This window comes from Grammomys surdaster, unplaced genomic scaffold (genome assembly GCF_004785775.1).
Source record: "Grammomys surdaster isolate TR1022 unplaced genomic scaffold, NIH_TR_1.0 168, whole genome shotgun sequence".
In the NCBI taxonomy this organism is placed as follows: domain Eukaryota; kingdom Metazoa; phylum Chordata; class Mammalia; order Rodentia; family Muridae; genus Grammomys; species Grammomys surdaster.
In genome coordinates, this window is record NW_021604616.1 from 9,085,099 (window position 1) to 9,097,188 (window position 12,090).

Here is a 12,090-nt window from a genome sequence, read left to right on the forward strand (position 1 = left end):
AGAAATAGAGAGAGAGAAATAGAGAGAGAGAAAGAGAGGAGAGACAGAGTTGGAGAGACAAAAACAGGGACAGAGACACTGACAGAGATGGGTAGGGTAAAGCCTAACATAATGTACAGAGGGAGGACATAGGACAGTTATATGGAGTTAGTTCTCTTATTCCACCTTCATCTGTGTTCTAGCCTCAATCACAGGGATATTAAATATCTATTGATGATAATGAGAAATAAGTATAGTAGGCCAAACTAGGATAGCATGTACCATTTCTGAACACCAAACATTCTCTGTGTGGAGACATTTTATACTTGTTTGAGTTGTTCTGCTCTCTGCTATGCTATTATATGAACTTACATTACAAGAAAGCAAACAGAAACTTTGTAGTACTAGTTGCTAATTAAGTATGGTAATTATGTTTCTAATTATATACTTAAGTCTTATTTTTGAGATTATAATATTAACATCATTTCAATACCTCCTTCTAAACTCCAAATCCTCCCACATTACACAACATCCTTTAAGAAATTCATGTTTTCTATTTTCATTAGTTGTTATATTAATTATATTCATGCAAAATATATGCACATACATATATATTTTAAATGCAACCTGTCAGTCTATATAATATTACTTCTATGTGTGTTTTCATCACTGACAAATTTTGGTATTGGATAAACAATTTAAAAATTTTCTCCTGTCCAGGGAGAAATTTTTTTCCCAGCCTTCAGCATTCCTTAATTTCCTCTAGTCCTTTGTGTGAGTAGAGGCCTCATGGGCTTTCCCCATTAACATCAGCATGGGTATTGGTGCCACTGATTCAACTCATTTTTGTTAATACTTTGAAATGCCTTATTGTATGCTGGAAATGGTGATATTAAATTTATGAGATTCCTGATTACCTGAGTCATAAGGGTGCCCATTTACATGTTCTTGCATACAAAGTGAAAGAATTCTAGTAGGAATCTAAGATTATAGATCATAAAGACAGTTTTTCACAATAAAAAGGAAAGTGCTCTCTAGAATAGGAGAGAATATATAAGCTGCAGAGACTTTGGCACTCAAAGGACACTCTACTGGATTGTATTATTGTGGCTCTTTATAGGTAAGTTACACAGCATATGCCTTTTACATGTTTGAATATTCTATTCTTTATTTGGGCATTGTACTTTTTGTACAATGCCCAGGTCTGGTCAAACTTGCAGTCTTACTCTGGCAGCTGATCATTTTGATATGTTAATCTTGATGTGAGAGGCAATGGAGGAATATTGATTACTTGATTACACCTCATGGTATGCTCAGATTGCTTTTTATAGAACCCTGCACTGAGGTGCTATCACCCACAGTTGGCAGGGCCTTCTCACAAAAGTATTCATAAAGAGAATGTATGAGTTTTGCCCATAATCTTATATGATGATGATATCTAGTCAATTAAGTTTCTTTCTTCCAGAATATATATATATATATTCTGGATTCATGTGTGTGTGTGTGTGTGTGTGTGTGTGTGTGTATGTAATTATATTTTGTTTATCTCCAAAATTGTTCTATGGTTAATGTATTAGTGACTTTATAATGATTTCCAACTAGATTATTAGGTCATCAGAAGATAAATATTCTTTAATTTTTTCATGAGAATTTGTTTTTGGAGAATTCTATTAACTCACTATAACAGAAAAAATAAAACTGATGTAGGAGTCCTTTGTTTCTTTCTGAACACTTCTTCCTCTCCATATGTAGAATGCCAGTCTATACAACTGCATATTTATGTCTGTGACTTTCCAGCCATTATATAACTGTTTTCTTTGATACTGGGATAATGGGCTTTGGTGGTTTTAATCTTAGATTACGTTTTCTGATACAGACTGCATTTAGGGTGTTGGGGAATGCTTTCGCTCTTGCAGTCTATACATCCATGTCCTATACTATCAAAGCACCATGTGTCACCCATCTCATGCTTACCAACATAGCTGTGGGAAATTTCTTGATTCTTCTACTCAAGGTGGTTCCCTGTATCATATATTTTGGGGGAATAACACACATTCTGGGAATCCATAGGTGTAATGTTGCCTTATATATGCATAGAGTGGGTCAGTGAGTCTTGCTATGTACCACTTGTCTCTTGAGTAATTTTCAGACAATAGCCATCAATCCCAGAGTGTCTTGGTGGATGAGGCTCAAAGGTCAAGCTTGTAAGACCAGTGAATCCTGCTTTTTTGTTGGATATCCAGCCTGTAGATACATATCTTAGGCCCTGTATACATTGAAGACTTTCAATATATGAAGAATTCTACCAAGATGCAAGATTATGGGTTCTGTTTTTCTCAAGTGTCAAGTATAACTGAAGGCAGATACAAAATGATGATGATTCTTTCAGTTTTTATATTGATAGGACGCATGGTGGGTTCCAGTGTCTACATGGTTCTTTTTCTCTAAAGATACCAGCAAAGAGTGAGACATTCCCACATATTCAGTATCCTCCACAGACTATCTTTTGAGATTAAAGCCACTCAGACCATCCTGCTCCTCTCAGACAGCTTCACTTTTTTTAAAAAATTTTAGCCAATCTATTCTTACACTTGGCAATGCTTCTATTTTTGAGTCTCACTACTGGATGCAGCATGTCACTGTATTTCTGACAACATGTTATCACACCCTCAGCCCTTTGGTACTGATGCTCCAAGATTGCCAAGTACCAACATTCTGTTCATGATTTGAAGGAACGAGTTCAAATATCACTTCTAGATTCCTTCTCAGTGGTCATCACCTGATTTTGTGTGCACATCTAAAAATGAAAAATGTGCCCCATAAGTCCAGCATAACAATTACAAAATAATTTGTGTGGTATTTATTGAGTGTTATACGGAATTTCAGTCTCACTTCAAAGGCTTATCTTTATGCATATACAATTTTGCTCTTTATTAGCACTATTCATATGTTTTCTTGCTTGATGTTTTGTCTTTGGAGAAGTTTATAGAATCATAGAGGTTAGGTTAGACACAAAACATTTTTGTAAATCATGAATTAATATGTGCCTATGGCTCAGGATGCCCTCAAACACTCACTAAACCTTCCTTAGCGTTCTAAGAAGAAGCAGTATATAGCATAACCATGTATGATTCATATTGCTCAATCTTTTAGAGAGACAATACTGCAGTGGATCAAAACAAGGCATTTGCTCATGGTAGAACTCTTACATAGAAGTATAATTCCAGTGCTATATTGTTTCTGATGTTAAAGATGTGGGTTTACTTATATAGATAGTGTAGACCTTCATCATACCATGTAGCTAAAAATGACAATGAACTCATCATACTCAGTCATTCAAAGATCTTCATATTAGAGTTCTGAATTTATAGGCCTCAACATTTACAGGGAGCTGCATACAGTAGGATTTGTGTGTGTGTTACAGTGAATTCATGTGGATTGGTATACATTTGATTATATATGTAATGTGGATTTCAGGGTTCAGAATGCAGAGTGCATGTGAGTTCACAACAATTGAGACAGAATATAAAAGACCTACACAAGCTCAAGGAAGACAAAATTCCAGCACAGGGCAGGAAATGTGGGTACAAAGATCCAGTTCTATCTAAATAGTTCTTGGTGACGGTTGTGAAGGAAAAAAATAATTTTGCTTCAATTATCACATGGTAATATATCAATATATATCAATGGCAGTTCACGTGCACAAGTGTAGTTGGTCAGCACACACAATTTTGAAAGAGAGATAGATAGATAGATAGATAGATAGAGAGAGAGAGAGAGAGAGAGAGGATCAGGAGAGAGAGAGGAGAGACAGAGAGACAGACAGAGGGATAGATGGATAGAGATAGAGACAGAGAGCATGACATTTAGGGTGAGGATCTATAGAAGTTAGAAATGAATTTGAGTGTGGTTAAAATCATTGCATAAAAATTTCAAATTAATAAAATTTCTTTTGAAACACAAAGGAAGACAATACATTTAAGAAATGTGAGAAAATCTTCCTAAGAGTGCAAGTGGGAAAGAGCTCCCAAAGTATCAAAGTATTCATCGTAATGTTTATTTATATTTGCCACTTTCTCCAGTTTCTATTATGGAGCTTTCTTTTTGTACATTTTCTGTTCAGAAGACATGTAGTATGTACTAAATAATGATGGTAGTTTAACAATTTTTTATTGTGCACATGAGGAAGTCAACATTGAGCATTTAAATTAATTGTTAGATTTTGGACTAGACTGAAATTCCAACAATCTTCATCCTGCTTTGCCATCCAATTTCTGTGAGGGGAAGTATCACATAGAAGATAGTATAAATTGAGGAAAGAAAGTATACAAATACATATCAAAATTTAAAGTCACAAAGTTAATAAACTAATGTGAACTATCTCCTTAGTAATCTTGTTTCAACTATGTGGCAAAATGATAATTTGGTTATATTAGGCTAGAAAAATATTTAACAAAATAAGATATTAAGGTTATTTTGAAATGTTGTTATAGGATCTCCCTATATTATTTATTCCTGGTTTATCTAGATATAGCTATATAATTTAAAAAAGAATTGTAACAGATCTTTTACATGTGCTTCCCAAATGCAAGAAAATATCATCTTGCCAAGTTTCTTTTCTCCTCCTCTCTTCCTCTGTCTCCTACTTACCTTCTTTGCCCCTACACTTTTGTTTTTTCTCTTTTGTTTGTTTTCTGTTGTTGATTCTGAAAAGGTCTCATGTAGAAAAAGCTGGCATCAAATTTATCAGGGACAACACTGAAATTTTGATCTTCTTTCCTCTACTTTTCTAGCTCTGAAATTATAATCCTGTAACAAATACCATGTATGGTTTATGCAGTGCTGAGAATCAAATACAGGGCTTAGCTTATATAGGGCAATAATTCTTGAAACAGAATTATTTGTGTAGTCCTGTGATTGTTAGGTTGAGGTCAGTTTCTTCTCAAGAATTTCTGAAGCAACTACTGAAAGAGTTAACTTATTGGATGAGATTCTAGCTAGCACTGACAAGAGAGAACATTTAAGATGAGAAATCTGAGACAGGAGTCCACAGTTAGTTGTAGGGAAAAAGAATGATTCCATAAGAACAGCAATGAAATTGGCCACTGTTTATAGAGCCCCTTTAACCTGTCAAATGCTGAAACATATCCTCACAATTTTTAGATTCTAGGCAGTATCAAATTGACTAATTGTCACCAACATTGTAATGGTAGAGGAAACTCAGGCTTTGAGAATTAAATGTAGGCAGGACTAGTGATCTGGACCACAGAGAGGAATCCAGAAGAGACAATGTAAAACATTGGGGTCCTGTTTTTTTGGATGCTTGAGGATGCCCTCTTATTTTATTCCTCTTAGTTTTCATGTGACTTAGAATTAAAAAAAAAAACATTCTTTTTGTATTTGACTTAAAACTTTGAGTCTTTGCTCCAACCTGGCCATATACAGCCTTGATTTTTTTCCATGCAATGCAACTATCTGCCTAATGTTCAGGTTACATACAGGGGCCACTACACTTCTTTGGGCTATGCTGAACAAAGTCTTGACAATATTGAAGCAAACTCTGTAGTACCAGCTGAGCTACAACTACAGCCTTCTGCTACATATGTCAAAGCCTTTCTGCCTCAAATCTCTTGAGTACAACCAGGCAAAATTCTGTCCACCTTCAAGAAGTCTTTCACTTGTGCTTTTGAAATCATTAGATCTTCTTCTGGACAGCTGTAAGTATATTCCCCTGGAATAAGTAGCCTGATTCTACCAGTTTCAGGGAAATATGTTTCAAAAATGAGAAATAGGAAACAGAACTGAAACCAGGAAGCAAGAAATGAAAGATCATATTATTTATAGTGCTGTCAAAACTAAACCTGTCTTAAAAAGTGTGGGGAGTAGGAAGTGTCTCTCCAGTGATTAAAGATCCTAAACACCTTGTCTACTTCTATGGTAAGAGCCAGAGATACAACTCCATAGGTATCAGTGATAATGAGATCTGACTTTCCAATCAGTAAGGCATGAATGGGACTATTTGGAAGCAGAGTGTTTTTTTTTTTAATGGATGCTTTATTTACATTTCCTATGTTGTCCCCTTACCCCATCCCCCACCCACCCCGGAACCCCAAATCCCCTCACCCCTCCTCCTTCTTCTCTGTGGATGTAACCTCTATCTATTCCCCCCCACTCCCACCTCCCCACCCTCAAAATTCCCACCCCCTGGGGCATCCAGCCTTCATGAGGTCAAGGTTCTCTTCTTCCACCTATGCCCAGCAGGGCCCTCCACTCTTACATATTCAGTTGAAGCCCTGGATTCCCCCCCTAAGTGCTCCCAGGCTGGTGGTTTAGACCCTGGGAGCTGTGGTTGGTTGGTATTATTGTTCTCCTCATGGTGCCGCAAATCCTTTCAGCTCCTTCAGTCTTCACTCTAACTCCTCTATTGAGAAACCCATGATCAGTTCAATGGCTAGTTGTGAGCATCTGCCTCTGAATATGTCAGACTCTTGAAGACCTCTGAGGAGACATCCATATCAGGCTCTTATCAGCATGCACTTCCTGTCTTCCACATCAGCATCTACCTTTGGTGACTGTACATGGGCTGGATACTCAGGTGGAAAGGTCTTCAGACGGCCCCTCCTTCAGTTTTTGTCCCTCGCTTTGTCTCCATATTTGCTCCCTTGAGTATTTTGTTGCTCCTTCTAAGAAGGACCGAATCACCCCCACTTGGTCTTCCTTCTTTATGGACTTCATGTGGCCTGTGAGTTGCATCTTGGGCATTTCAAGGTTCTGGGCTAATATCCAATAATCAGTGAGTGAATACCATGTGTGTTCTTTTGTGATTGGCTTACCTCACTCAGGATGATAATTTCTAGTTCCATCCATTTACCTAGGAACCTCTCGAATTCATTGTTTTTAATAGCTGAGTAATACTCCATTGTGTAAATATACCACATTTTTTGAATCCATTCCTCAGTTGAAGGACATCTGGGTTCTTTCCAGCTCCTGGCTATTATAAATAAGGCTGCTATGAACATAGTTGAGCATATGTCCTTATTATATGTTCGAGCATCTTCTGGGTATATGCCTAGGAGTGGTATAGCTGGATCCTCGGGTAATGCTATGTCCAATTTTCTGAGGAACCGCCAGACTGATTTCCAAAGTGGTTGCACCATCTTGCAGTCCCACCAACAATGGAGGAGTGTTCCTCTTTCTCCACACCCTCGCCAGCATCTACTATCACCTGAGTTTTTAATCTTAGCCATTATGACTGGTGTGAGATGGAATCCTACCTGTGATGTCCTAAGAAGTATAATCTGTACTAAATAGGGAAATGCAATGATAGAAAGGAGAGGCATAGAACAAGGGACACAGAGATAAGAAGCCAAATGTGAAGAATTTATATAGTCCAAGGGGATAAAGCATTAACCACCCTGACATGGTGACTTAAATCAATCCCATGATACTCTAAACATCTGTCCATTTAATCTCTTGTTGATTTATAATAGGTACATTTAAGGAGCTTTCCAAGATGAGGAATAGGTATGCAAATGAATGTATACAGAACTCACAATAAAGTCTTCCAGTAAAATTTAAATGACAAAAACCTTCATTTTGCTTAGAGAATGGACAAACTGCCAAGAAAACATAGATGCCAAGGAAATGTATAGAAAGTAATTGCTGATCAGATGTGAAATGCTTTGAAGTCTGATTGTTCTTTCTGATGATGACAAATGAGAATGCTTGTGTTTCCACCACAGTCATACACACCCTTATTGAATTACAGGAAAATTTGTTATTTGCTGCAAAATAGCCAATGATTATTACATCAGCATCTGTGAATATATGCAGGGTAGGGTATGAGTATACCACAATTCATATAATGACATCAAGAAGGAGAGTTATCTAGTGACCTTCTGTTCTAGGAGGCCCATTATACAACAAAGGCAAATGAAAAGAGACTGCGATGGACTGTATTTAGTGGCTAGAATCCTTAATGAGGAAGCCAAATCTTCAGTCCTCCTAGTAAATGGGCCTTCAAAGTCTTTCGTAAACAATAAAGGTTCTCAGTAAGTATCTGGGACAGTTCCTTAATAACTGAATTATTGGATAAGGCATTTAACTGGGAATGAGCATCTTATGTAATGGTGAGATACAAATACTTCATGCCAGCAGGCTGTAAAGTATCAATCTTAACTTGATCATGGAAGTACATCAATAACATAATTTGGGTTGTGGTACTATGCCAACATATCTTCATTTAAGAGCAAAGCAAACAGATTATGGATTATGCATATCTACATAAATCACAGCTTATTTCTCTTGGTTTCTTTCAATCAGTAAAATAAAAAATAAATTCTTGACTAATTGGCTGTATAAACACATGATTAGAGTATCAATAATCAGTTCACTTAGGACTTCAGTGTCATGTTTGTTGCAGATGTTTGTTTGTTTGAGTATAGCAAACAGGACATATGCAGAACATAGAAAAAGAATTTTAGTGCAATGAATAATATCTACATATTAGAGATAGAAAACATTCTTTACTCTTAACTATTTAACAATTTTTAAAAATTTTTTTGTGTGTATGGTGTTTTTTTCTTATTTTCTTGTAGGTATGTCTAAGTGCAAGATAGACTATAGGCCAAAGTAGGCCAGAAGTTGATATCAGATTTCCTGGGACCTAATTTACAGATGGTGTTAAGCCATCAGTCCTTACATGTAAATACTGTGACATCTTTCTAGCCAGTAGACAACATTACTTCCCATCTGACTATCTCTTTTGTGTCTATATTTTGAGAGCTTACATTTCCATCATCCTCACTCTAATCACTCTATCTCAGAACTTGTTATGGTTATCCAGGCAAAACTTTGGTTCAGTTGTTTCTTCAGTTCTATCTCCATAATTCTTGCACATTGCCTTTCTTCCCTACAATTCTACATTATGGCTTAAGTTGATGTTTCTTCCATTTTCATGATGTATCCTTAATCATTATACATCAAAGTGTAACTATTCAGAAGCAGAATATTTACATAATAATTAAAGTTCTATAAGACCCTAAAGGTAGTCTCTAATGAAGTATAGGTGATGTTCTTCTACAAAAAAAAAAAAAAACCTCAGCTATTGACACAAACAGAGAAGACCATGTGAGAACACATGAAGGTAATAATCATATATATGCCAATTAAAAAACGTTCTAGAAGAGTATAATATCTTCATTTTTGGTTTCCAATATCCAGAACTGTCACAAGAATAATCACTATGATGTAAGAAAAGAGTATATTGTGTTTTCTAATTCTAACCTTAGGAAATGAATCTACTTAGCTTTAGTTCAGCAATTTTTACCTCTCTGAAATCCACAAATTAGTTGAATTACCAGAGAGTTTTGAACACCTTGACCATGTGATGAATATGTGGTTCAATTGGTGTTCTGTCACACTTTAAGCATGTATAACACAAATATGTACTTAGTCACACAAAGTGAACCAATAAGAGACAAAATTAATGATCACATAGAAGTCTAAAATTGCTGATCCAATGAGTTGGCTGGGGTTACTTTCAGGAAAATGAATTCATTTCATGTCTCTTAATTTGGAGTAATAAAATCTTTTCGACTAACTTAAACATCATATGTAGTTTTTACAAAATGTAAGAAGATTAAGGAAAGGCTATAGATGTATACCAAAATCTATTAAGTCTCATACTCTATCCCATATAACACTAAATATGCAGGCATGGTGATACATTGTACTAAGCACTGAGAGTTTCATCTCAAGCAAGAACAATGGAAGAGATTACTTAAAGATAGAGATGGGATTCACTGACTTTCTGCCTTTGCAAAAACATTATCAAAATTTTCAAACAGTGATAATAACTGCTGAAGATTCTCTTGAAGTCTAGATTCAAACCAATGCCTTATATTAAGAGAAATATGATCTATAAAATATGCAGAAGCAGAGAGACTATGTGCCAACCTAGGTCCGAGATGTGAATATCATAAGAGTTTCTGCATTATGATATTATGGGCAGAATTAGATTTAAACCTGATATGAGCTCAGCAAGAAGTTGGATATTAGATTATTTGTTACTTTGTCTTGGTAGTTGTTTCTTAAATTCCCTTTGCCATTAAGCCCCTTTGAAGTCACAGTTGAACTCTTCCTCATGATTATCTAAAATATTAAGGAAAACTTTAGCACTGTGAATGTAACATGTGCTTCATAATCTTTATAAAAAAATTCTCTTTGAAACTCACAATGTAGAAAGTATTAGAATCATTGGGTCAATCAAAATTTTAAAGATTTTGTGGGCTTCATTGAGCAGTTTTTTTCTTATAACACAGTTCAGCTAGAAGGATAATTAATTGAAAAACAGACCAACAGACACAAATGAATGCCACAACAAAAGTAACAATATTACAGCTAGAATTAAAAAAAAACCCACCATCTACAGTCTTTAGTAAACAAACTTCAATACACCTATGTCCTTCTTAATGATTTGTTTGTAAATAAACCCACTTAAAGTGTTTGCATCTCTTTATTGAATTTTCTTCTTTGAGAAGAAAGAACTGATAGCCTTAGTCAAGGGAGAATCTAGTCAGTCCACTGCTGTGTTCCTCATGATAAACTCATGCCTACCCACATTCTGTTTCCTGTCCACCCACAGCTCAATATCAGTAGTGAAGAATGGGAGCTTATGATCCCTTTTGTAGTTAGTCTGAGAAGTAATATTACTTTTTCATAATCTGTAGACATAAGCTTTCCATAAGGAACATTCAGCAAAGAACCAGATTTACTCTTTTACCCTTATAATGTAGAAGATGATGTTGGATCTGAGTAACAGTGATATAAATTGTACCCACATCTGAGAATCTCTCATTGTTGAAGTGTTTCAGGTGCTGACAAGATGGAAGCCAACTTCGCCATCCCTCCTAATGGATCGGAAGTGTTGTTCTATGAATCTACCAGCTCCACAGTTCTATGGATCATCTCTGTCATAGTCCTCTCCATAACTTTTATCCTCGGTGTGCTAGGTAATGGGCTTGTGATTTGGGTGGCTGGGTTCCAGATGATCCACACTGTGACCACCATCTGTTATATGAACCTGGCTTTGAGTGACTTCTCTTTCATGGCTACACTACCATTCCACATCATCTCAATGATCATGGGAGGAAAATGGCTTTTTGGTTGGTTCCTTTGCAAATTTGTTCACAGCATTGTACACATAAATCTTTTTGTAAGTGTGTTCCTGATCACTCTCATTGCCACAGATCGGTGTCTTTGTGTCTTGCATCCAGTATGGTCTCAGAATCACCGAACTGTGAGTCTGGCCAGGAAACTGGTTGTTGGAGTTTGGATATTTGCTCTGCTGCTTACCTTGCCACATTTTCTCTTCTTGACAACAGTGAGAGATGTAAGAGGAGACATGTACTGTTCATGTAACTTTGAGTACTGGGTTGCAAACCCTGAGGAACAGTTGAAAGTGTCTGTTATTGTTACAACAGCTTCAGGAATCATGAATTTCATTATTGCATTCAGCATGCCCATGTCTTTCATTGCTATCTGCTATGGACTCATGGCTGCCAAGATCTGTAGAAGCAGTATTGTGAGTTACACCCGTCCCTTACGTGTCCTCACATCTGTAGCGGCTTCCTTTTTTGTCTGTTGGTTTCCTTTTCAATTGATTATGCTTTTAGGAAACATCTGGAAAAAGGAGACACCAGAAGGCCTTCACATATTGGTCAACCCAGCAAGCACCCTGGCCACCTTCAATAGCTGTCTCAACCCAATACTCTATGTATTCCAGGGTCAAGACTTCAGAGACAAACTGATCCATTCTCTGTCTTCCAGTCTAGAGAGGGCACTGAGGGAAGAGTAGTCTCTCTGAGGGAAGTGTCATCCCTCGGCAATTGTTGCAGTTTCATTTTTTTGCTATCAATAGTAATGCTAAGTGCATGCCTCCAACACTGGTTGTCCCAGAGATGAGAGAGTGCAGATATAAGACTCTAAGTGACCATGTTCTAAAGTTGTTTCTGTTGGTAAATAAAGATGCCAACAGCTAATTGCTGGTTAGAAGGGACATAGGTAGGGTTTAGGATTTCTGGACTTGGGGCTAGAAGAGAACCAGGAGGG

The 12,090-nt window shown here is 36.6% G+C and overlaps 1 protein-coding gene across 1 annotated transcript; it reads left to right on the forward strand.

The window, feature by feature from the left end:
- The first annotated feature begins 10,864 nt into the window (after nt 1-10,864).
- LOC114620404 (formyl peptide receptor-related sequence 3-like) lies at nt 10,865-11,836 on the forward strand. The gene has a single exon (XM_028766488.1). The coding sequence runs from the start codon at nt 10,865-10,867 to the stop codon at nt 11,834-11,836; it is 972 nt and encodes a 323-aa protein (XP_028622321.1).
- Nucleotides 11,837-12,090: the final 254 nt, after the last annotated feature.